The sequence below is a fragment of the Salvelinus sp. IW2-2015 genome, linkage group LG16 (assembly GCF_002910315.2).
Source record: "Salvelinus sp. IW2-2015 linkage group LG16, ASM291031v2, whole genome shotgun sequence".
Classification (NCBI taxonomy): domain Eukaryota; kingdom Metazoa; phylum Chordata; class Actinopteri; order Salmoniformes; family Salmonidae; genus Salvelinus; species Salvelinus sp. IW2-2015.
Genome location: NC_036856.1, coordinates 10,940,243 through 10,967,746, shown reverse-complemented (window position 1 = coordinate 10,967,746; position 27,504 = coordinate 10,940,243). Strand labels below are relative to the sequence as shown.

Sequence of the window (27,504 nt, the reverse complement as noted above, 5' to 3'; positions counted from 1 at the left end):
GATCTGAGGACCCATGCCAAATCTTTTCAGTCTCCTGAGGGGGAATAGGTTTTGTCATGCCCTCTTCTTTGTTGTTGATGATGGACACATAGGAACTTGAAGCTCTCAACCTGCTCCACTACAGCCCCGTCAATGAGAATGGGGGCGTGCTCGGTCCTCTTTTTCCTGTAGTTCACAATCATCTCCTTTGTCTTGATCACATTGAGGGAGAGGTTGTTGTCCTTGCACCACATGGTCAGGTCTCTGACATCCTCCCTATAGGCTGTCTCATCGTTGTCGGTGATCAGGCCTACCATTGTTGTGTCATCTGCAAACTTAATGATGGTGTTGGAGTTGTGCCTGGCCGTGCAGTCATGAGTGAACAGGGAGTATAGGAGGGGACTGAGCATGCACCCCTGAGGGGCCCCCGTGTTGAGGATCAGCGTGGCGGATGTGTAATCTACCCTTACCACCTGTGGGCAGCCCGGCAGGAAGTCTAGGATCCAGTTGCAGAGAGAGCTGTTTAGTTCCAGGGTCCTTAGCTTAGTGATGAGTTTTGAGGGCACTATGGTGTTGAACACTGAGCTGTAGTCAATGAATAGCATTCTCACATTGGTGTTCCTTTTGTCCAGGTGGGAAAGGTTAGTGTGGAGTGCAATAGAGATTGCATCATCTGTGGATCTGTTGGTGCGGTATGCAAATTGGAGTGGGTCTAGGGTTTCTGGGATAATGGTGTTGATGTGAGCCATGACCAGTCTTTCAAAGTATTTCATGGCTACAGACGTGAGTGCTACCGGTCGGTAGTCATTTAGGCAGGTTACCTTAGTGTTCTTGGGCACAGGGACTATGGTGGTCTGCTTGAAATATGTTGGTATTACAGACTCAGACAGGAAGAGGTTGAACATTTCAGTGAAGACACTTGCCAGTTGGTCAGTGCATGCTCAGAGTACACGTCCTTGTAATCCGTCTGGCCCAGCGGCCTTGTGAATGTTGACCTGTTTAAAGGTCTTACGCACGTCGGCTGCGGAGAGCGTGATCACACAGTCATCCAGTACAGTTGATGCTCTAATGCATGTTTCAGTGTTTCTTGCCTCGAAGCGAGCATATTAGTTATTTAGCTCGTCTGGTAGGCTCGTGTCACTGGGCAGCTCTCGGCTGTGCTTCTGTAATATTTTGCAAGCCCTGCCGCATCCGACGAGCGTCGGAGCCGGTGTAGTACGATTGGATCTTTGCCTGTTTGATGGTTCGTCGGATGGCATAGCGGGATTTCTTATAAGCTTCCGGGTTAGAGTCCCGCTCCTTGAAAGCGGCAGCTCTACCCTTTTTAGCTCAGTGCGAATGTTGCCTGTCATCCATGGCTTCTGGTTGGGGTATGTACATACAGTAACTGTGGGGAGGACATCCTCAATGCACTTATTGATAAAGCCAGTGACTGATGTGGTGTACTCCTCAATGCAATTGGAAGAATCCCGGAACATATTCCAGTCTGTGCTAGCAAAACAGTCCTGTAGTTTAGCATCTGCTTCATCTGACCAGTTTTTTATAGACTGAGTCACTGGTGCTTCCTGCATTAATTTTCGCTTGTAAGCAGGAATCAGGAGGATAGAGTTCTGGTCAGATTTGCCAAATTGAGGGCGAGGGCGAACTTTGTACACTTCTCTGTGTGTGGAGGAGACGTGGTCTAGATTTTTTTTTWACCTCTTMTTGCACATTTAACATGTTGATAGAAATTCGGTAAAACTGATTAAGTTTCGCTGCATTAAAGTCACCGGTCACTAGGAACGCCGCCTCTGGATTAACGTTTTACAGTTTAAGGCGGAATACAGCTCATTTAGTGCGGATGTAGTTCCAACCTCGCTCTGTGGTGGTATATAGACAGCTATGAAAAAAACAGATAAACTCTTTGGGTAAATAGTGAGGTCTGTGTTTCAGTATGATATGTTGGATGAAGGAATAAAGACACACCAATGTCAAGTTCAATAGCCTTGTTCAAGCATTGTACAAATCCCTACACGCGGAGTCCGGGGAACAGTCCGGCTAGTCGATTACTTATCAACTAGACTCCGTAACAGTCTGCAACTTATAATAATATACTCCAGCTCAAGCGAGCAAAACTTTGAGACTTCCGTAGATATCGCGCACCAACTGTTTACATAAATGCATAGGCCCCCGCCCTGTGTTTTACCAGATGCTGCTGTTCTGTCTTGCCGATAGAGTGTACAACCCGCCAGCTCTATGTTCTTAATGTCGTCATTCAGCCACGACACGGTGAAGCATAAAATATTACAGTTTTMAATGTCCCGTTGGTAGGATATCAGTGCTTTCAGCTCATCCCATTTATTTTCTAGCGATTGAACATTAGCTAGCAGAACGGAGGGCAAGGGCAGATTAGCCACTCGTCGCCTGGTCCTCACAAAGCACCCTGATCTTTTGCCTCAAAATCTACYTTTCCTTCTCCAGCGAATCACTGGGATCGGGGCCTGGTCGGATGTCAACAGTATATCCCTCGCGTCCGACTCATTGAAGAAAAACTCTTTGTCCAGTTTGAGGTGAGCAATCCCAGTTCTGATGTTTAGAAGCTCCAATCGGTCATAGGAGAAGGTAGCAGCAACATTATGTACAAAACAAGTTACGAACAAGGCGAAAAAACAAACAAAATAGCGAAAAAACAAACAAAATAGCATGATTGGTTGAGGGCCATCTCAATTCCAGACACAAATGACAGAACACCTCACTCGACCTAACAGAGCTTCTTAGGCTGTTTTCATGTTATCCAGAGCGTAACTGTTACATTGGCAACAATTTAATTACGTTTTTTTGCCGACGTTTGCTGACACCGGCCATATTCAACGAGTGTTGAGCGTTCGTAAAATCATTAGTTATTCTGCGCTCTGGCACACTCCCGACATAAATATGCAAATAGAATGGGTTGTTAATATGACTAGGATTGTGCTTTTGGCTTCTAGACAACGAAAGAAAGTTCATATGAAAACCAGTAGAACAGGAGAGAAATGCTCTGAAACTTTTCAAGCCTAGCAGCTGTTAAGTGCTTCGTGCTGTTTCTCTCTCTCCCAGTGCTTCTCCCTACAGCTTGCGTCTGTTAGTTGCCTAGCAACGCGTCTACACTCTATTTTGGTCGCGGCTCGCTCTATAAACTCACTGTACATTACTATTTTCGGCAAGCCTAAAAAATAAGTGCTGCTCATCGATAACTGGCATCCAATTTGTCTTCTTAATAAGYACTATAAGATATTAGCCTTACTACTTGCAAAATTAGTTAATTAAAGAAGTCCTGGATGCAATCATTGATGAAACAGTCTTGCTTTATGAGGAACAGACATATTTCTAACAATATCAGACTAGTATTAGACATACWTGACTACTCAGACCTAATAACCGAGGATAGCTTCATATTATTTTTAGATTTTTATAAAGCATTTGACACAGTAGAGCATCAGTTCCTCTTCCACTCCCTTGAGAGACTTGGCTTTGGGAATTCTTTCTGTAAGGCTATTGCAACGACCCTGGGTTTATAAGCGCGGAAATCGACTCTGCCGCACGAGTATGCTTTTGCGGCACAGTTGATAGCGCGCTGGACTTCGGGCTAAAAGGTCGAGGGTTCGAGACCTGCTCCCTGCCTGTTTCATTACATTGGTGTCAGAAGTGATCGGACCTTGCATCCACGACAGTGCGTGTGCTTGGCCGGTGAGCGCGTTCCTGTAAGACGTAGAGTCGCAAGCTAGCGCGAGGACACGCTCTTTGAAAGGAGGGAGTAGTGTAACGACCCTGGGTTTATAAGCGCGGAAAATAGCACGCTGGACTTCGGGCTAGAAGGTCGAGGGTTCGAGACCTGCTCCCTGCCTGTTTCATTACACTATTAAGACTCTCTATACAAATGGTAACAGCTCTATCAAATTGAAATATGGCACCTCACCTAGATTTGAGTTAAAGAGAGGAATTAGGCAAGGTTGTCCTATCTCTCCGTACCTGTTTTTATTAATCACCCAACTTCTTACAAATAATAGTCCTGTACAAGGTATTTCCATAGCTGGTAAATAAATTATTATAAGCTGACGATACTACACTTTTTCTGAAAGATGCTAACCAAATTCCCATATCGATCAATGTCTGGTCTATATCTTAACATTAATAAATGTGAACTCATGGCTGGTAAAGATTGTGTGACACCTTCATATTATGGTTTTCCAGTAAAAGAAGAACTTACATATTTAGGCATAACCATTACAAATGATCAGAAGTCTAGAGGCTTACTAAATTTTAACCCTCTTATTAAAAAAKCCCAGAAGAAGCTAAATCAATGGCTACAGAGGGACTTATCTTTAAAAGGTAGAGTCCTAATAACCAAGGCTGAAGGTATCTCTAGACTAACATATGGRGCTCTATCTTTATATCTTGACAGTAAAATAAGCAAGGAGATAGACCAGATACTTTTCAACTTTCTGTGGAGAAACCGTACCCATTACATTAGGAAAATTGTTGTAATGAACACTTATGAGAATGGTGGGCTGAATTTTCTGGACTTCACTACCTTAAATAATACTTTTAAGATCAATTGGATAAAACAATTCCTAAGAAGACCCACTTCTATGTGGAATTTTATTCCTCTTCATGTCTTCTCTACTTTTGGTGGCCTTAACTTCATGTTGGTTTGCAATTATAATATTGACAAAGTTCCAGTGAAAGCTTTTCATCGGCAGGTTTTCTTGTCATGGTCCTTCATTTATAAGCATAATTTTTCTCCACACAGATATTATATATGGAATAATCGGGATATATTGTATAAAAATNGGCAGGTTTTCTTGTCATGGTCCTTCATTTATAAGCATAATTTTTCTCCACACAGATATTATATATGGAATAATCGGGATATATTGTATAAAAATACTTCTTTGTTTTTAGAATATTGGTTCCCGAAATAATATCCTATTGGTGAGCCAACTGGTAAATGCAGAGGGTCTTTTACTCAGTTATAAGGAATTCTTATCACTTTACAAGGTCCCTGTAACACCTAAAGATTTTGCAATTGTTTTAGATGCCATTCCCTCAGGTGTTGCTTTATTATTCAGGAACGTGTCAAGACCTGACCCTCAGAGCCTACCTTCCGTTGACTCATCATTAGGAAATATTTGTTTCTCTTTTGGTCCATTCAACAACAGAGCGATATGAACCTTGTTTCAGCAGGATGTTGTATCTATACCTTATGTCATGCCTTATTGGAATGGATTTATTGATAGTATCTGTTGGGGAAAAGTTTGGATGTTGCCACACACATACCTACATGTTAACAAAATTAAGGAAGTTTCCTTTAAAATTATTCATAAATATTATCCTGCCGACCACTATATGAAGACGTTTAAGGAAAACATCAACTCAAATTGCTCCTTTTGTAATGACCACCCAGAAACAGTGTTGCATCTTTTTTGGCATTGTATTCATGTAAGAAAACTGTGGCAAGACATCAGTAGATTTATAATTGAACAAATTTATGAAGATCCTACACTATTGTGGAGAGATGTACTGCTTGGATTCTTTACCTACGATAGAAATAAGCTGAAACATTTTTATGTAATTCATTTCATTATTCTTTTGGCCAAATTTCATATTCACAAATGTAAATTTACAGACAAAAAAACTAATTTTCTTACCTTAGAAAAAGAGATTGAACTGTATTTTAAGACAATTAAATACTCTACTAACAAAAAAGCTGTTAGAATAATAAGTGTATGTATGTCCCTTAAGGTCCTTGTGTAATGTGATATTGTACCCCCTAGCCCAATTGTACTTTGTATATTATTTATATATACTTGTGTCCCCATATGTATTGATTTGTTGTTAATAAATTTWAAAAAAGACTTATCGGCAAAATATGAATTCCAGTCAACCAAGACACAGTTCCTATTTTATGACTGATGAGATTTGTTAAATTCTGACACAAATTTAAGCTCACGAAATTATCCAAATTAACCTATAGACTGATAAGCATGACGGTGAAATGTATTTTCTGCAACTAACGTTAACCGTTAACATCCCTACGCTCTCTCTCTGTCACTCCATGGTTATCTTTTGAAGTGGGCTCATGACACGAGCGCTTCCTGCCAGGGGCGGTACAGCCCTCATATATTACTGTGACTGAGCCAGTGGGAAAGACAAGAAGATACTTTTAACCTGAGAAGAACTACTGCAGCAGAGGACATCAACAGCTATAAGACGATGCTTAGTATTTTTGTTTTGTAGAGCAGCCCTTTAATGCTAGGTCGTATGACCACAGATCACAAGCTGGCTGTAAACAATTGCCAATATTGTTAACACAAAACATGGTCATAAATAAAGCTGTTATGTTACTGTATAGATGAGCACTGTCCATCCCCTGGATAAATCTTTGACAAGATGGAGAAGAATGACTCAGAGATGGGGGTTCAGGGCGGTCAGTTGACAATACAAAGTGCTATCCTCCACAAACAAGGGCAAATGTAGGCCTAGTAGTTGGCCCTTCTACTTGGCCCTCAATATGCAGACTCATTTCAGTGTGAGAAACTAAAGTTATGCTACCTCTTGAATGCCCTTCAATTGAAAATGTACTGAAGGAAACATTTCCCATGAAGCAAGGACATTACAAAATGACAGTGATGAATTGAAATGATCCAAAGATGAAGTCTCGCAGCGGTATCAGTGACACTGAGTGGACCGACTTCTCTCCAGAGGAGCAACCAATTAGTAGCCAGGACAAACATATTTTCACGATTTCATTATTATCATAAAAATCTGTAAATCATAGCACGTTTTGGGGCTTATTCAATAGTTTTTAACTGATAAGGTAGAATCCTAAAGAACAATTATGTTAAAAGTACAATTTTATATTCCTTAAACATAAATACAAAATAATTGTCATGGCTTTTTGATTAATGGCCAAGTGTCAAAACACCCGTTTTAAATGTCCAAATTCATAATCAATATGCCAAAATCAGTTGTCATATTTTGAAGACCAATACATAAAATGTACTACGTACACACACATAGTCACTCTTGTGTTCAGATTAACCTTTATTTTGCTAAATTAGTACCTTCTAAAGTGCAAATGCACCAATATTTACCAAGTGGTCACTCAAGACTGGAATTGATTAGCTTGTTCTATGGAAATCAATAGTGCACGGAAAGGAATCACTCACATCGATATTGTATTGAAATGAATGAAACTGGGATAATAACCGCGGCGACATGTACCATTTGCTCTCTTCTAACAGACAAACCTCAGTGGACTTGGGTATACTACATATATCTGTCGATGTCTGAGTCCATCTGCAGATCAAAAGTCTGTGAAAATAAAATATTTTTTAAGTATTTAGGCTACTGATCTAGTGCAACATTTAAGTCTTTATCATTTAAATGGCCATCTTAGCTGGTACCTAGATAGGTTAACCTTTTGGGCCAGACATGGACAAACCCAAGTGGGCTACAAAATCGGGTATGGCTGTGTTTACACAGGCAGCCCAATTTTGAGTCAAGTTTCTAATTTCTGTTTCATTTTTTTTTTAAATTACGAAAAAATTTTTTTTTAAGTCCTTAAATTGGTTCCATTCAAAAAAGCCTTAAAGAATAAATTCCCCAAATACTGTATTACTGCATGTGAATCGCAAATCATTTCTCAAGTGAATCCTGATCAATTCGTCAACATTCTACGACCAAAATGGCAGCATTTAACTCAGTCCTGTTAAATTTGATTTGTCTCTGTACAAACATGGCGTGAAACTTGGATCGAGTAGGCCAACACCCAACAAATACAGCGAGGGCCGTATAATTAGCTATTGATTAATTTATCCTCAAATAACGACAAAATCAACTCCCAAACACAAGTGTTTCCTTTACTACTAACGCAAGCTTGTTCAACAAGCAAACCATTTAGCTAACGTTAGCTCCAATGCAAAACAAGCTAGCTATCTAGCCAACATTAGCTAGATAGCTCAACAAGGCTGGCTATAGTTTGTGCGTGACTTACACGGCTAGCTAGCTAGCTAACTCGACAACACACGTCCTATCGCTCAACAGCAAGTCAAGGTCTAGTTTGTTCGTTAAGCGGCTAGATAACAAGGAACATCTTTGGGTAAATGTGACACCTCTGTGGAAGGTGAGACTGAAAAATGTCAGTAGGATTCTTCTGAGATGTCCTCAGCAATTGTTTTCTGTGCTAGGCTACATTTGGAAAATTTTGGGATTGGCTGTTCTCATTACCAAAATTGGTAAAGGGCCCAATTGGGACCCATGTTATAGCCCACATACCCAACTGTACAAAAAAATACCACACATTTGTGAATCGTTGCATTAATCAAGTGTGCAACATTATGTGCAATATGGTTTAGATGAGAAGCTACTGTATAGTTTGAATTGCTATCCTTATTTTGTCAATATACTATGGTATTTACGGTATGCTAATAGGTGCACACACACATGATGCAGTAATGTGGCTTTGGCCACACCACATCCAAGGTTAAGTAAGTATAGTGTAAACAGAAAAGGTGCAAATCTGATGTTGAAGAGATCTTACTACATACACATATTTTACTAATGTAAATCCACCCTTAATCTCACACCTAAAGGCAATTAGCAGGCGGATGACGGGGGTCAATGTCTCCTCTGAGAACAGGTAATATCCTCTCTCAGGTTGAGAGCTGTGGTTGCCTACTCAGCACAACACACACACACACACACACACACACACACACACATACACACCACAGAGAGCGAGAGGAAGAGCGAGATGCTCAGCATATCTCCACAAGTGTATGCTGTTTGTCTGTTCTCTCGGGTATGGTTTGTTTTGTATCATGTGTATGTATGCTGTGATTATGGTGTGTATTGTCTCTTGTGTGCATGGAGTGTGCGTGTACAGTATTTCTCTTTTCGAGCATGGTGTTGGTGTATAATGTTTCTCGGGAATATACAGGCTATGTAGGGTAAGTGTACCTATTAAGCCCACCAAAATCTAAGTTTACACATTTCTAACCTAAACGATACTCTAACCTATACTCTAACCTTTAATTTTGTTAAAATTGTATAAATAAATAATAAATCAATAAATAATGATTTTATTCAAAAACATGCGTGTCACAATTATCGGCACCCCTGTATTTAGTACTTTGTTCACCCTCCCTTTGGAAAGATAACAGCTCTGAGTCGTCTCCTAAAATGTTTGATGAGGTGGGAGAACACAGGAAGGGATTTGAAACCATTCCTCCATACAGAACTGTAGTTTTTGTGTGTTTTAATCAATTTAAATTCGTACAAAAAACACACTTATGTTCATTGAATATTAGGGATATCAACACACAATCCTCATGTGTTTCAATGCAAACCGGGCTTATTTGGAGCATACTGGGCTTAATTGTAACAGCAGCGATTTATGGTGAAAAGATAGAATAGCAAAGTCTACTCATAAAATATTTAGAAACCAATGGTTTGGTTTATAAATATGCAAAATGGACTGCAATATTATGTGAAGTTAGTATTGATCAAATTGAACAATATTTATTCATTGTCATTTACATTCTGTATAGAGGTGGTGTGTTTTGTGCTGCTGTACTCTTTAAGCCCACCTGAGAAAATTTTTGAATTTACAAAAATGGCATCTACAGTTAAAGTCAGAAGTTTACATACACTTAGGTTGGAGTCATTAAAACTAGTTTTTCAATCACTCCACAAATTTCTTGTAAACAAACTATAGTTTTGGCAAATTGGTTAGGACATCTACTTTGTGCATGACACAAGTACTTTTTCCAACAATTGTTTACAGACAGATAATTTCACTTATAATTCACTGTATCACAATTCCAGTGTGTCAGAAGTTTACATACGCTAAGTTGACTGTGCCTTTAAACAGCTTGGAAAATTCCAGAAAATTATGTCATGGCTTTAGAAGCTTCTGACTGGCTAATTTATATAATTTGAGTCAATTGGAGGTGTACCTGTGGATGTATTTCAAGGCCTACCTTCAAACTCAGTGCCTCTTTGCTTGACATCATGGGAAAATCAAAAGAAATCAGGAAAAAAATTGTAGACCTCCACAAGTCTGGTTCATCCTTGGGAGCAATTTCCAAACGCCTGAATGTACTACATTCCTCTGTACAAACAATAGTACACAAGTATAAACACCATGGGACCACACAGCCGTCATACCGCTCAGGAAGGAGACGCGTTCTGTCTCCCAGAGATGAACGTATTTTGGTGCGAAAAGTGCAAATCAATCCCAGAACAACAGCAAAGGACCTTGTGAAGATGCTGGAGGAAACAGGTTCAAAAGTATCTATACCCACAGTAAAACAAGTCCTATATCGACAACCTGAAAGGCCGCTCAGCAAGGAAGAAGCCACTGCTCCAAAACCGCCATAAAAAAGCCATGGTTTGCAACTGCACATGGGGACAAAGATTGTACTTTTTTGAGAAATGTCCTCTGGTCTGATGAAACAAAAATAGAACTGTTTGGCCATAATGACCATCGTTATGTTTGGAGGAAAAAGGGGTAGGCTTGCAAGCCTAAGAACACCATCCCAACCATGAACCACGGGGGTGGCAGCATCATGTTGTGGGGGTGCTTTGCTGCAGGAGGGACTGGTGCACTTCACAAAATAGACGGCAACGTGAGGATGGAAAAATATTGGGTTATGTTGACGCAACATCTCAAGACATCAGTCAGGAAGTTAAAGCTTGGTCGCAAATGGGTCTTCCAAATGGACAATGACCCCAAGCATACTTCCAAAGTTGTGGCAAAATGGCTTAAGGACAACAAAGTCAAGGAATTGGAGTGGCCGTCACAAAGCCCTGACCTTAATCCTATAGAAAATTTGTGGGCAGAACTGAAAAAGGGTGTGTGAGCAAGGAGGCCCACAAACCTGACTCAGTTACACCAGCTCTGTCAGGAGAAATGGGCCAAAATTCACCCAACTTATTGTGGGAAGCTTGTGGAAGGCTACCTGAAACGTTTGACCCAAGTTAAACAATTTAAAAGGCAATGCTACCAAATACTAATTGAGTGCATGTAAACTTCTGGCACACGGGCAATGTGATGAAAGAAATAAAAGCTGAAATAAATCATTCTCTCTACTATTATTCTGACATTTCACATTCTTAAAATAAAGTGGTGATCCTAACTGGCCTAAAACAGGGAATTTTTACTTGGATTAAATGTCAGGAATTGTGAAAAACTGAGTTTAAAAGTATTTAGCTAAGGTGTATGTAAACTTCCGACTTCAACTGTATGTATAACAATGCAAGGTTCATTTAACAATAAAATAAGACTAAATGCATTAAAAAATGTAAGCTGTGAATGCCTGAAATCTATTATCTTGTTGTAGATCACCAAGTTATGATGCTACTGTGTGACTGTGACATCCAGGCACAACTGCTAGCATGAAAAACTCATATTTTCCATTGGTAAGAAATAGTAATTAATGACCACAAAGTAAGCTATCATATGCATATATCAGCACATTAATCTCTTAATTTTACAGAAAGTATAATTACTTATCTGAGAAGGTACTAAAAATGAAATGTTTTTTTTGTTGCCGATTTGAAATTGGCCACTAGTGGGAACTTACACAGAACTGTCAATGACAATAATAGAATCAAAACTGTTATGGTTATAACAACCAGATTAATTAGTTGAATCCAAAGATGGAAGTGGGTTTAATGGGTATGTGGGCTTAATAGTTACGCTTACCTTTTTGTGTTTAAGTGTGTCCTTTGTAATGGAATACACTACATGACCAAAGGTATGTGGACACCTGCTCTTCGAACATCTCATTCCAAAATCATGGGCATTAATATGGAGTATAAAAGCCTCCACTCTTCTGGGAAGGCTTTCTACTAGATGTTGGAACATTGCTGCGGGGACTTGCTTCCAATCAGCCACGAGCATTATTGAGGTCGGCTACTGATGTTGGGCAATTAGGCCTGCAGTCGCCATTCCAATTCATCCCAAAGGTGTTCGATGGAGTTGAGGTCAGGACTCTGTGCAGGCCAGTGAAGTTCTTCCACACTGATCTCGACAAACAATTTCTGTATGGACCTCGCTTTGTGCACGGGGGCATTGTCATGCTGAAACAGGAAAGGGCCTTTCCCGAACTGTTGCCTCAACTACCAAAAAAGGTAGTTGTATAATTAAGAACAGTAACTTGAAGGATTCAATAGGTGGAATTGTAGAGTTGTTGCCGGTCCTTCCTTTGCGATCGTCATTCTAATGAAATCCAGAAAGAACAAAACCCTGTCCTCAAACATTTACAGTGTATGTAGTCTTCATAATCATCATCATCATCCTCCTTCATCAATGTTGGATTTTTTTTTTTTCCTTTTTCTGTGTATTTCGTTCAGAATATCATTGTATGCTGTGGCATTAAGATTTCCCTTCAGTGGAATTAAGGGGCCTTGCCCGAACCATGAACAGCCCCAGATCATTATTCCTCCTCCACCAAACTTTACAGTTGACACAATGCATTCGGGCAGGTAGCATTCTCCTGGCATTCGCCAAACCCAGATTCGTACGTCGGACTGCCAGATGGTGAATCGTGATTTATGACGGAAAAGAACGTGTTTCCACGGCTCCAGAGTCCAATGGCAGTGAGCATAACACCATTCCGGCCGACGCTTGTGTGGCCTACCACTTTGCGGCTGAGCCGTTGTTGCTCCTTGACGTTTCCACTTCACAATAACAGCACTTACAATTGACCGGGGCAGTTCTAGCAGGGCAGAAATTTGACGAACTAACCTGTTGGAGAGGTGGCATCTGACGGTGCCACGTTGAATGTCACTGAGCTCTTCAGTAAGGCCATCATACAGCCAATATTTGTCTATGGAAATTGCATGGCTGTGTGCTCAATTTTATACACCTGTCAGCAATGGGTGTGGCTGAAATAGCCGAATCCACTCGTTTGAAGGGGTGTCCACATACTTTTCTATATATAGTGTATGTGCTCGACTATGCACCAGCTATGCTGTGTGTTAATAGCACCAGACTCGCTCTGGTCTGTGGTATGGGGTGATGATAAGGCCTGATTGTGTGGCAGTCACACTAGCCTCGGAGCGGACAGGCTCGCCGTGGAGTAGACGACTGGTGGGTTTGAGGAGGGGGGGTGACTGCACTGACAGTGGGCCTCTTTAAATAAATGTTGCAGGCATGGGGTGGGGGGAGGAAGAGGGAGGGATGTGGAGGTCTGAGGCACGCAGGGGATATCCTACTGTCTGCGGCATACATGACTCACTAAACACATGCTGCGCGGACCTATCAGGGGCGAGGATATAGGTAACGTGACGCATCGTGCAGTGTGTCGCTCTGGCAGCGTGATCTCTCGGTCTTCCTCTTTCGTTCTTGCTCGCTCTGTCTCTCTCTTTCTTTCTCTTTCCAGCTCATCATCGGAAAAAGAGGGAATGGAGAAAGATAGAAAGAGAACTAGTCCCTCCTTGCTGCACTAAGCACACTGGCATGATGGAGGACCAAGACCTGTTCCTGGGCCTGCTGCTAACTAGTGACAAGTGATTGAGATGTATCAGCAAATGGACCCCTTTCACTTGTTTATCTCTGGTTACACTGGAGCCGGAGGTGTGCTCGGCATGGGCCGGCTGGTCGCCTAGAGAGGCACAGCTCCTCTGTCATGGGGAAAGATAAGGAGCGGGGGTTTGGTTTCTCATCTGGCACGGCGGCCCACGGATCGTCTTTGAGCCCAGCGGCTAGGGTTCCTCTGGCCCTGTGGAAGGTCTGGTTTATCAGGAGGAAGGGGGTAGAGAGGGGTTACTGTTAAGCTACGGCGTGGCTCTCTGGGAATGGGCCTCTTCTCTGAAGAAGAGGTTATCAGTTCACAGACAGACAGACACACAAAAACACACAGCACTTCAGGAAGAATCTCGCTGACTTCCTGTATTTTCAAGCCATAAATAGACATGGGGGGATTTGCACAAGAAGACAAGTTTCTGCTAAATAATGTGTTTGCACCTACCAAGTGATTCACGGCAGCAAAACAGCCCCATTTACTTTATCAATGTGTACACATAATGTATTACACCAATACATACATAACATTCCATTGAGTGTTATCTGAAAGCGGAGTGTCCCCACTCACATTTGAACATTAGCCAAGTGTCCTGTGATTGTGTGTTGCAGCCGTTTGCACAATGGTGTTGTCTCCAGCCCAAAGATACTGCCAAGATGCCAGAGAGCGCGTGGAAGCTGGTCTTCTACACCATGTCCTGGTCCTACAGCACCTACCTGCTCTTCTTCACCAACTATACCTTCTTCCATGACCCGCCCTCTGCATTCTATGGTAAGACGTAGTACATGAAACAAGGTTAATAAAAAGAAGCTGTGCACTTGATGTATTGTTAGGTAGACCTAAAATAGTCAGTAGTCTCTTTTTCGACTAATAACTACGGTTAAAGCAATGACAACACAAGCAGAGGTCTGCTTGCTTCAAAGTGACCTTTTAACCTGCTCTTTTTCTACTAATAACTGCAGTTATTCAGCTATAATAACCTAAAAACAAAAGCATCTGTAACTAAAGCATTTAATCCTTCAAAGCCTGGCCCCAAAGATTCCTCGGAAGTATTTAAGAAGAGAAGGTCTGTCCTCTTCAAGTTACTCCCCTTCTTCTACTAATAACTCCAGTTAAGCAACGATAGCAAACTGAAGAACTAATGCTAAAGGAACTGTAACCAAAGCATTGCAACCTTCAAAGCATTGTCTTATAGAACCCTCCAGATGCTTCTTTTACAAGTATTCAAATAGAAGCCACATTTGTGTTTTATATTTGCATTTTGTGTCTGAACTGACCACATGGCGTGTCTCTACTCTCTAACCATTGCCCTGAACAATCCGCCTTCATTCTTTTATCTATCATTTATGGCATTCCTTCCTTCCGATTCCATCAGACTTTCAGGTGTCAGTCGGTGCTTGGGTTCGTTTCAATCTCCCTTTCCTCGATTGAGGCGATCAGTTGTTCTTTTAAAGGCCCTCCACTTTTCTAATAGCTGTCACGCACATTGAGAGTAGTCATTCAACCTGCTCAGGCTAATGTGGCTCTGCTTTTAGTTCTCCGAGAGAGCGAGGCTTTAGCTCTTGTAGAAAGAGAGAGAGGGGAGAAGGGGGAGAGGAGAGAGGGGAAAGGGGGGAGAGAGAGAAGGGGAGGGGGGAGAGAGAGAGGGGAAGGGGGAGAGAGAGATAGAGGCTCCTATTCCTGTAGCACTCTAATATCTCTTGCCTCCATGTTTTCAATGTTTAATGATGGAACGTCCGATCAATAAACATTACGGTCTGTAACCTCATCTCATGGAGTCAAAAGTTGCCCCAAACGTTCCGAGAAAAAGTTTCCGTTTACAATACCCTTAAGGCCTTAAGGGAGCGATGATGATGATGGCCCCTGGTCCTCACATGCCTGGAAAACCTGACACCCCTGCAGCTCACACCTCAGGTATTCCTCTGGAAGTCACCTAGTATAACCAAACAGAACAGCTGCCCACTGCAGAACCAAAAACAAACACTTCTTGTAAACTTCTACCAGTTAGACTATATGTACAGCACCAGTCAAAAGTTTGAACACACGTTCTCATTCAAGGGTTTTTCTTTATTTTTACTATTTTCTACATTGTAGAATAGTAGTGAAGACATCAAAACTATGAAATCACACATATGGAATCATGTACAGTAGTATCCAAAAAAGTGTTAAACAAATCAAAATATATTTTATATTTGTGATTCTTCAAAGTAGCCAACCTTTGCCTTGATGACAGCTTTGTACAGTCCTGGCATTCTCTCAACCAGCTTCACCTGGAATGATTTTCCAACAGTCTTGAAGGAGTACCCACATATGCTGAGCACTTGTTGGCTGCATCTCAATTGGGTTGATGTCGGGTGATTGTGGAGGCCGGGTCATCTGATGCAGCATTCCATCACTCGCCTTCTAGGTCAAATAGCTCTTGCACAGCCTGGAGGTGTGTTGGGTCATTGTCCTGTTGAAAAACAAATGACAGTCCCACTAAGCACAAACCAGATGGGATGGTGTATCGCTGCAGAATGCTGTGGTAGCCATGCTGGTTAAGTGTGCAGTGTCACCAGAAAAGCACCCCCATGCCATCACACCTCCTCCTCCATGCTTCACGGTGGGAACCACACATGCCGAGATCATCTGTTCACCTACTCTGCGTCTCACAACGACACAGCAGTTGGAACCAAAAATCTCAAATTTGGACTCATCAGACCAAAGTACAGACTTCCACCGGTCTAATGTCAATTGCTCGTGTTTCTTGGCCCAAGCAAGTCTCTTCTTCTTATTGGTGTCCTTTACTATTGGTTTCTTTGCAGCAATTAGACCACGAAGGCCTGATTTATACAATTTCCTCTGAATAGTTGATGTTGAGGTGTGTCTGTTACTTGAACTCTGTGAAGCATTTATTTGGGCTACAATTTCTGAAGCTGGTAACTTTAATGAACTTATCCTCTGCAGCAGAGGTAACTCTGGGTCTTCCTTTCCTGTGGCGGTCCTCATGAGAGCCAGTTTCATCATACGGCTTGATGGTTTTTGTGACTGCACTTGAAGAAACTTTCAAAGTTCTTGACATTTCCGAATTGACTGACCTTCATGTCTTAAAGTAATGATGGCCTGTTGTTTCTCTTTACTTATTTGAGCTGTTCTTGCCATAATATGGACTTGGTCTTTTACCAAATAGGGCTATCTTCTGTATACCCTCCTACCTTGTCCAAAAAAAATGAAGCTGGTTGAGAGAATGCCAAGTGTGTGCAAAGCTGTCATCAAGGCAAAGGGTAGCTACTTTGAAGAATCTCAAATATAAAATATATTTTGATTTGTTTAACACTTTTTTTGGTTACTACATGATTCCATATGTGTTAATTCATAGTTTTGATGTCTTCACTATTATTCTACAATGTAGAAAATAGTAAGGAATTAAGAAAATCCTTGAATGAGTAGGTATGTCCAAACTTTTGACTGGTACTGTAGGTCAATAAGGTTTATCTTGTTTGAATACCTTCCATGGAGGATTTGGCTCCCTCTCTTTATGTTGTCGTTAACCAAATGGGATGTAGCAAGAGAAGGGCGTGTGTGTTCAGGTGCAAATGTGTACATGCCTGCTTCTATGATTGTGTATGTGCCTTGATGCTTGTGTGTGTGGGTGTGTGTGTGGGTGGGTGGGTGTATGTGTACATGTTTGCCAGTGTTTGTCTGTGCCAGCATGCATGTTTGTGTGTGTGTGTATATGTGTGTGAGCGAGCATGTTTTTGTCTGTGCCAGTGTGCATATTCATGTCAGTGTGTGTCAGTGTGCGTGTGTGTGTGTATGTGTGTGTGTGTGTGTGTCAACATGCACATGTTGGTGTGTATACAGTATGTGTGTGTTGGTTCCTATGTAGTTCCGCCAGGCCTCTCCTCTAACCCTCAGTGTCTCTCTCTCTCTCGCTCTCTATGTCTTCTCCCCCTTCCAGACTGGAAGCGTGGCATGACGGTGCCCACGGACATCGCCATCGCCTACCTGATCCAGGGCAGCTTCTACGGACACTCCATCTACGCCACGGTCTACATGGATGACTGGAGGAAGGATTCTACCGTCATGGTGGTGCACCACGTTGTCACTCTGGCCCTCATCACCTTCTCCTACGCTTTCAGGTAGCTAACCACACCCTGCCTGGTGGCCCCAAGTTTGGGAAACGCTGCCGTAATGTGATGCTGTGTAATCTTACTGCCTGTCATATAAAATGTATTGAATACTGGCAACATTTCCACGTAGCAATAGTTGTAAATGATAGATGAGGGTCAAGGTTTATTTTTATGTTATGTCAATTTGTGGAATCAGAACAGTGATTTGTCATAGTGTAAAAAGGCTCGAGGTTATTTGATGTTGGAAACATGTTTTCAGTGTTATTTGATGACCGTTAGACGGTTCCTCTGTTTCAAACTGTATTTGTTTTAAAGTCAGCCGGTGTCATTGACTAAGTGTCACCCCCTGGCTGTCACATTGTATCGTCTAGCTATCCGTACAGCTGTGTTCTTATATTGTTTGTGTACCGACGTTGTGCTCCCCACTGCTCTCTCCTTTCAGATTCCACAGCATTGGGTTACTGGTGCTGTTCCTCCACGACATCAATGACATCCAGCTGGAGTTCACCAAGCTCAACGTCTACTTCAAGACCCGGGGAGGGGACTACTACCTCATCCACGACATCCTGTCCAACATGGGCTCTGTCAGCTTCAGCATCACCTGGTGAGGAGAGAGAAGACACACGCAGACAAGCACACACGCATGCATGACAAAATACTACAGTTTACTATAGAATACTACAGTACTTAGTATAGAATTCTATAGTAAACTGTAGTATACTGTAGAATACTATACTGCGCACGGTAGTATCCCTGGATCATGTGTAGTACTTGTAGTATATAAATTCTACAGAATTATCCGCAAAAAAAAAAAAATACTACAGTAATTTCCTCAAAAACACTACAGTCCGCAAAGGCACAACCCTTTTTAACTATAGTAAATAATACAGTATTTCATTTTCATATACCCTGCCCATTCCCCTCCACCATATTGCAATTTGTGCCACAGTATATACTACAGATTTATTTTACTACAGTATTTATACTATAAAGTTCACTATAAATTGTACAGTATACTACAGTAAATACTACAGTAAATACAGTCTCCAAAAACACTACAGTGAATACTATAGTATTTACGGTGCATTCGGAAAGTATTCAGACCCCCTTGACTTTTCCCACATATTGTTACATTACAGCCGTATTCTAAAATGGATTAWATTAATGTTTTTCCTCATCAATCTACACACAATACCACATAATGACAAAGTGAACACAGGTTTGTAGAAATGTTTGCAAATTTATATTTTTTTTAAACAGAAATGCCTTATTTACATAAGTATTCAGACCCTTTGCTATGAGACTCGAAATTGAGCTCAAGTGCATCCTGTTTCCATTGATCATCCTTAATATGTTTCTACAACTTGATTGGAGTCAATTCAATTGATTGGACATGATTTGGAAAGGCACACACTATATAAGGTCCCACAGTTGACAGTGCATGTCAGAGCAAAAACCAAGCCATGAGTTCGAAGGATTGTCCGTAGAGCTGTGAGACAGGATTGTCTCGAGGCACAGATCTAGGGAAGGGTACCAAAACATTTCTGCCTCGTTGAAGTTCCCCAAGAACACAGTGGCCTCCATCATTCTTAAATGGAAGAAGTTTGGAACCACCAAAACTCTTCCTAGAGCTGGCCGGCCTGGCAAACCAGAGCAATCGGGGGAGAAGGGCCTTTGTCAGAGAGGTGATCAAGAACCCGATAGAGCTCCAGAGTTCCTCTGTGGAGATGGGAGAACCTTCCAGAAGGACAACCATCTCTGCAGAACCACCAATAAGGCCTTTATGGTAGTGGGGCCAGACAGAAGCCACTCCTCAGTAAAATGCACGACAGCCCGTTTGGAGTTTGCCGAAAGGCACCTAAAGAATCTTGGACCATGATAAACAAGATTTTCTTGTCTAATGAAACCAAGATTGAACTCTTTTGCCTGAATGCCAAGCGTCATGTCTTGTGAAAACCTGGCACCATCCCTACAGTGAAGCGTGGTGGCAGGATCATACTGTGGGGATGTTTTTCAGCGGCAGGGACTGGGAGACTAATCAGGATCGAGGGAAAGATGAACGGAGCAAAGTACAGAGAGATCCTTGATGAAAACCTGCTCCAGTGCGCTCAGACTGGGGCGAAGGTTCACCTTCCAACAGGACAACGATCCTAAGCACACAGCCAAGATAACGCAGGAGTGGCTTCGGGACAAGTCTCTGAATGTCCTTGAGTGGGCCAGCCAGAGCCCGGACTTGAACCTAATCTAACATCTCTGGAGAGACCTGAAAATAGCTCTGCAGCGACACTCCCCATCCAACCTGACAGAGCTTGAGAGGATCTGCAGAGAAGAATGGGAGAAACTCCCCAAATACAGATGTGCCAAGCTTGTAGCYTCATACCCAAAAAGACTCAAGGCTGTAATCACTGCTAAAGGAGCTTCAACAAAGTACTGAGTAAAGGGTCTGAATACTTATTTAAATGTGATATTTCAGTATTTTATTTTTTTATACATTTCAAAAAAATTCTAAARCTGTTTTTGCTTTGTCATTATGGGGTATTGTGTGTAGATTGATGACGGGGGGGAAAACTATTTAATCAATTTTAGAATAAGGCTGTAACAAAATGTGGAAAAAGTCAAGGGGTCTGAATACTTTCCGAATGCACTGTATACCATAGTAGACTATAGTATTTTTTCATGTGGGACGCACACACACACACACACACACAAACACACACACACACACCCCCACACCTGTCCTGAGAGGTCACAAGGGTGTTTGAAGCCCTGGACAATGCTAGTCGTTGTCCCCTAAAGCATCAGAGTAATACAGCTCCTCTGTGTCCCCCCTCTGTGCAGGTTTTGGTTCCGTCTCTACTGGTTCCCTCTGAAGGTTCTGTACGCCACCTGTGTGTCCAGCCTCCAGTCCGTCCCAAACATTCCCTTCTATTTCTTCTTCAACAGCCTCCTCTTGACACTCCTCTGCATGAATATCTACTGGTTTTTGGCAAGTATTGGACCTCCGTCTGCAGCAGGTCACAGGTCACACACTACACTGAAGCTCATTTGTCAGATGCTTGGTTAAACAAGCACAATCTAATTCAGAGAGGGTATTCACTCACAGATCTATGTTCCCAAGAGGTGAATGGCATGACAGTTCAATGACCATTGCCTGTTCCTCTTCGTTCCTATTAGCCTCCGTCAGGGGTTGATACAAGCATTAGAACAAAACTGTACTATGTGACATCAGACCTCTCTCCCTTCTTTAACCCCTGATCCCCCCCTTCTCTCTGCCCACAGTTCATAGTGGCGTTTGTAGCGAAGGTCCTGACGGGGCAGATGAAGGATGTGAAAGACCTGAGGGAGTACGAGGGTGAGGAGGGAGCTCAGAGGGCTGCAGCCCTGCTCAAGGCCCAGCAGCGGCTGCAGAGTGAAGATGCAGGACATCTCAACAACTCTGCTGAAGGGTGAGGAAACACAAAGTTACACACACTACTTGACCATGTTTCATTTAACCAGTGTATATGAATCACCAAATTGTGTGTATTATAGTATACATTACCATGAATGTTTTACTGTGCTGAAGTAATGTCACAATCATGCACTATACAGAAACTTCATCTCCAGGAGATGATCATTTCAAAAACATCCAGAGAGGTTTTTGTCAGGCAAACATTGAGAGAGAATGGCCCCTTGGCCTCAGATGACTCAGTAAATGAAAAGACAATTCATTGAACCCCATGTGTGTCCATAGCCGTCCCAAACCACAATGCCTAATCCCTACTGATTTACCAAAGCAAAGCACATCAAGCCAAAAATCCTCTTTACTACAGCCCGGTCCAACCAAAAAAAACAACCTCGCCCTGGTCCCTTCGTATCTGGATTCTGCAACATATAAGGGCAAGAGGTACGGGGTTGTTGGACTAGTTCGACCTGTATTCGACCTAGTTCGACCTGGCACCCCAATGGTGGAACAAACTCCCTCACGACGCCAGGTCAGCGGAGTCAATCACCACCTTCCGGAGACACCTGAAACCCCACCTCTTTAAGGAATACCTAGGATAGGATAAAGTAATCCTTCTAACCCCCCCCCCCCAACACAAAAGAGTTAGATGCACTATTGTAAAGTGGTTGTTCCACTGGATATCATAAGGTGAATGCACCAATTTGTAAGTCGCTCTGGATAAGAGCGTCTGCTAAATGACTTAAATGTAAATGTCTGTATACTTAGAAAAGGGGTTCCAAAAGGGCTTTACCTGGAACCGCAAATTGTTCTTCAAAGGGTTCTCCTATGCGGACAGCCGAAGAACCCTTTTGGAGTGTAGACAACCATTCATCACACTGTAAACCTCATGCCTAAAACAAACCCTTTCCAAACAACCCCTACGCCCTTCAGTGCGATCTGAAATAACCAGCTACAGTATGTGTGATCAATATGGTGGCAGACTACAGTCGGAAAAAAGTGTCCGCTTTTGTAATGAACGAGCCCCATGCAAAGACGAACGTTGTTCTGGTACATCCTTGGGTGTAGCTGTCCTCTTTCTTCTTCTTGGGATTCGACTTAATATTCCTCTAAGCCCGATTGGAGGCTGAGGTGGTGGCATTCTTATTGCTATCTGGTTGTGAAGATTACCATCCACCACACCCATGTTAAATCTTATATCACACCATGCTCCAATGAGCTCTCCCCTTGAGGAAGTGCCTCTGCTATGGCGTGACACACGTGGATCTGTTCCCAGTTCTCTTGTAACCCCAGTAACCTGTGCTCTGTCAGACCACCCAGTATGACCTCAGAGCTGCAACAAGTAGCCCTGTCTTGTGTAACATACAGATAGACAGGATCAAAGCACTGTACTTATTGAGGTGTGATTATGCGGTTACAGCCTGACCCAGCCCTTATCTGGCGCCCTTGAACACCGGTGATATCCTTTTGGTTTTACCATGCGTATAAATAGCTGATCACCTTTCCGCTGGCTGACAGTTGGTCCTTTTTTTCTTCTCTCCTCTCCTTTCTTCTCACAGGAAGCACGTGCAGAACGGGATCACCAAGGAGAAGCATCTATAAAGGCCTCTCTAGTTCCACCTACTGGCACGACCTAGATTGTTTCAGACTTAGGTCTAAGTGACTCTAGGGGTCTCGAGAAAAGGATGAAAAAACAATTGATCACTTTTATTTCTTTTTTTCCCCCGTCGTGTTCTATAGATTTTTTTATTTTATTATATCACTGGGAATGTTATTTCAGGTGACATTTGTCTTATATTAACATTACGTTTGAAGAAAAAGAAAAAAGTGTGAGTTTCAGGAATGTTCTCTTGTGTAGCCTACCAGAATGTTTAGAATTAGTGTTATCTATAACAAACACTCACCAGACAAGGTTGAGCTACTGATGTTTAGGCCTCTAGTCTAGACCTATACAAACTAGATAACGTGCACACGTTAGAGGACTAAAGCATTCACACAGTAACCATGTCAAAGGTCATCTCTAGTAGAGAGAGACCTGTCTTTTTAAAGAGCATTCCTCTTAAAAGCGTAGTGGCTTTTTTAGTTTCTACCTCCTCTTATTCCAGGAGTGAAGGCTAAAATACTAAAGGGAAGTATTGCATCATGTCACTACCGCGGGTGTGAGAGAGTGCATGTAATTGGCTGGCTTTGTTTTACCAACGTGTATTGATTTTCATATCATTGCACAGGTCGATAGTGAACACAGCCATTACCACAGCCTGACCTGCATTATTTGAAGAGCCACGTCAGTGTAGTATTGATGTGTCTTGCAAATGTGAATTACTCGTGTTCAGATTTTGAAGGGAAACATAAACCTTTCAACTTTTTTTTTTTTTGCCGTCGATAAATATGCATAAGAAATATTGCTTGCATTCCTGTATCGGAAATGTATTGTCACATTTTCTGTTTTTATAGCATCTGTTGTTGCACTGAAATGAAGGCATACAAGCTGATAGCTGGTTAATGACAGCTGATATACAATACCAGTCAAAAGTTTGGACACACTTACTCATTCCAGGTTTTTTCTTTTTGTAAAATCATAGTGAAGACATCAAAACTATGAAATAACAGATATGGAATCATGTAGTAACCAAAAAAGTGTTAAACATATTTTATATTTGAGATTCTTTAAAGTAGCCACCCTTTGCCTTGATGACAGTTTTGCACACTATTGGCAGTCTCTCAACCAGCTTCATGAGGTAGTCACCTGGAATGCATTTCAATTAACAGGTGTGCCTTGTTAAAAGTACATTTGTGGAATTTCTTTCCTTCTTAATGCGTTTGAGCCATTCAGTGACAAGGTAGGGGTGATTATATAGAAGATAGCCCTATTTGGTAAAAGACAAAGTCCATATTTTGGCAAGAACAGCTGAAATAAGCAAAGAGAAACAACAGTCCATCATTACTGACATGGTCAGTCAATCTGGAAAATTTTGAAAGTTTCTTCAAATGCAGTTTTTAATAACCATTAAGCGCTATGATGAAACTGGCTATCATGAGGACCGCCACAGGAAAGGAAGACCCAGAGTTACCTCTGCTGCAGATGACAAGTTCATTAGAGTTACCAGCGTCAGAAATTGCAGCCCAAGAAAATGCTTCACAGAGTTCAAGTAACAGACACATCTCAACATCAGCTGTTCAGAGGAGACCGCTTGAATCAGGCTTTCATGGTCTAATTGCTGCAAAGAAACCATTACCAAAGGACACCAATAAGAAGAGACTTGCTTGGGCCAAGAAACACGAGCAATGGACATTAGCCTGTGCTTTTGTCTGATGAGTCTAAATTATAGATTTTWGGTTCCAACCGCTGTGTCTTTGTAAGACACAGAATAGGTGAACGGATGATCTCTGCATGTGTGGTTCTCACTGTGAAGCATGGAGGAGGAGGTGTGATGGCATGGGTGTGCTTTTCTGGTGACACTGTCTGATTTATTTAGAATTCAAGGCACACTTAACCAGCATGGCTACCACAGCATTCTGCAGCGATACACCATCCCATCTAGTTTGTGCTTAGTGGGACTGTCATTTGTTTTTCAACAGGACACTGACCCAACACACCTCCAGGCTGTGTAAGGGCTATTTGAGCAAGAAGGAGAGTGCTGCATCAGATGACCTGGCCTCCACAATCACTTGACCTCAACCCAATTGAGATGGTTTGGGATGAGTTGGGCTGCAGACTGAAGGAAAAGCAGCCAACAAGTGCCGAGCATATGTGGGAACTCCTTCACGACTGTTGGAAAAGCATTCCAGGTGAAGCTGGTTGAGAGAATGCCAAGAGTGTGCAAAGCTGTCATCAAAGGGTGGCAACTTTGAAGAATCTCAAATATATTTTGATTAACACTTTTTTGGTTACTACATGATTCCATGTGTTATTTCATAGTTTTTATGTCTTCTCTATTATTCTACAATGTAGAAAATAGTAAAAATAAAGAAAAACCTTTGAATGAGTAGGTGTGTCCAAACTTTTGACTGGTACTGTAGCTGAAATCGATTGATTGGGTTGAGCATCAACCTTATGATTTCGTTAAAGAAATGGATTTGACTCATCTTGAAAACCAATATGTTGGCAGTTCACAGAAAGCAAAGGGCCCTTGTGTAAAAGAAGAGAAAAATCTAATATAAAAAAACATATATGCACATATGATATTCAGGAATGCATGACACTGGAATGGTTTTTGGAATGTGCTATTAAGTAATTAAAAAAAAACACAAATGAAGAAAGAACTACATAATCGTATCCTTTATCAATGTGCAGAACTCATCTTTAAAAAAGTGAAGTCATTCAAGCAGACACCACTACACAGTCCAAATGGTTTGGTATCCTCTTTGCATTTGAATGTGCTCCTGGTTGTGTGTGCCTGTGTGCTGCGACTCTCCAGGTCTTTCTTTGCTGTGACTTAGAGGGGGGTGCTGTCCTTTACGATCAAATTCAAGCTCTTTCGTTATGATGAACAGCATGCTTGTGCTGGAATAGTCCACAGATGTGGGCAGGTAATAGTGTTCATAGTTGTGGTCTTTCAGTCCCCAGCTACCACTAGTGCCAGTGCCCAGGATAACCTAGCTTTTGATTTTACATTCAAACATTGTCATTATTATTCTACTTTTTTTTTGAATTGCTGCTGTTTCTGAGAACACTGTTTTGTAATCCAGTCGTGTCCCTTTTCCTGTGTATGCGTCTGTTAATTGTTTGGTACACATGATGAGGTGCCCTGATTTCTCCCGTGGTACTGTCCACGAAGACGTGTGCACTTTTCCTCCACCTCGGCCCAGCTCTCTCCCGGTCTGTCCTCACCACCACAGACAAAAAACACCAAAAACCTGATTGGCTTTGTGAGGTGAATCTACTCACAGCAAATTCACTCAAAAAGATAAATAATAGGTTATAGAGTAGCAGTCAGTCATTTTAAGTTTAATTTTGAGGCAGATTTCACTGTTCTTTTTGACCAGCATTGAATACAAAAGTCCATCCACGGTTCAGGATGAAACCTTCCACCTTTGTGGAAGAAGTATTATTCTATGCATTTCCTTTGATAGTTTAATGCTTTAAGAATGTGCCAAAAATATTGATCTTTATCACCGAGAAGTGTTCTGATGAGAGGCCTGGTTGAGACCTGAGTGGCTCGAGGAGAAAGAGGGAGGTTGTAGTGAATATGAAGGGCTGACAAATTGCACTGTCATTTATTTTGTTTATTAGGGGGGGGGAAATTCAGGGAGAATTATCATTTGTAAGAAATCTGGGCACTTAAAGTTTCAATCTGACCACTTTCTAAATACGACCACTTGGGAATGACAGGTACTTACTCTTTTGTAATACATTTTTTAAATAATTCCATTCAACCAGTGTTATTGTATGTTTTCCCTTAAAATAAAACATGTAAATGAAAAAAAGAAACCTGCATCTGACTTATTTCAACAAATTAATTTACTCTTTGTCATTTTCATTGCAAGAATCAAGTTTACGAGGACCAGGTAAAACAGTCGAGACAAAGGTAAATGTAGGTGTTGGACAAAAAGAGAGTCTTGAGAGTTCAAGTCAGTGCACAGTTTAGCAGTCTGCTTCAATAAATAAAAATGTAAATCTATGTACCACAGTTTTTTACCTTGTGTTGATAGGTGAATCTCGCCAGTCCATTTGCTCTCACTGACTGCGGGAGAGACATGGGATTCTTACATGTGATACTGCATGCCAACTACAGCACACAAGCGTTGTCTCGTCACTTAACTCAAGATCAAAGACCGTAAGGGATATAGACGAAGACAAGGGACAACACATTGACATTACCAGACTCCCTCAAAGGTCCAATTTGATCTACCAACATCCTGCCTTAAGACTTTAGTTGATGAGAGCAAGGGGGGATTTCAACGTGCTGTGTCTGCACATCGATGTGGAGCTCACCGTGTTGCAATAGACATGTCCAGATAGAATCGTTTTGGGAGACTGTGACCTTATTGCAACACTGCATACATCTCTGATTGACATATTTGTGGGAGGGGAGGGTCTAATGTTTTCACATTTTAAAAGGGCATTTGTAATCAAAACTAAGTAAGTCACATAGTAACACTAGTAAACTAGTCTACAAAGGGGTGAATCCGAAAAAAAATAGAATTATTTCCATTCTATAACCATACTTACTCTAGTGATGGCAATGGGTAGTATGGGGGACAATTTATCAATCTAAATGCATGTTCTTATTCATACATACAGTGCCTTCAGAAAGTACTCACACCCCTTGACTTTTTCCACATTGTTGCGTTACAGCCTGAATAAAACCTTTATTAAATTGAGATTTTGTGTCACTGGCCTACACACAATGCCCCATAATGTCAAAGTGGAATTATGTTTTTAGATATTTTTACAAATTAATTACAAATGAAAAGCTAA

General features: G+C 41.7%; 1 protein-coding gene across 4 annotated transcripts in view; it reads left to right on the top strand.

Annotated features, from left to right (window-relative positions):
- LOC111976086 (ceramide synthase 1) overlaps positions 1-27,504 on the top strand; it is a 50,304-nt gene that overhangs the window by 14,291 nt on the left and 8,509 nt on the right. Inside the window, exons 1-7 of one of the 4 annotated variants that reach the window (XM_024004827.2) lie at positions 13,249-13,736; positions 14,141-14,300; positions 17,470-17,650; positions 18,084-18,245; positions 20,480-20,627; positions 20,921-21,087; positions 22,643-26,325. In XM_024004827.2, coding sequence (XP_023860595.1) covers positions 13,635-13,736; positions 14,141-14,300; positions 17,470-17,650; positions 18,084-18,245; positions 20,480-20,627; positions 20,921-21,087; positions 22,643-22,685 — 963 coding nt within the window. In that variant the 5' untranslated portion in view covers positions 13,249-13,634 and the 3' untranslated portion in view covers positions 22,686-26,325. Of the gene's footprint in view, positions 1-13,248; positions 13,737-14,140; positions 14,301-17,469; positions 17,651-18,083; positions 18,246-20,479; positions 20,628-20,920; positions 21,088-22,642; positions 26,326-27,504 lie in introns of those variants that run through there. The other 3 variants (XR_011481149.1, XM_024004826.2, XM_024004825.2) reach the window with 3 other exon arrangements.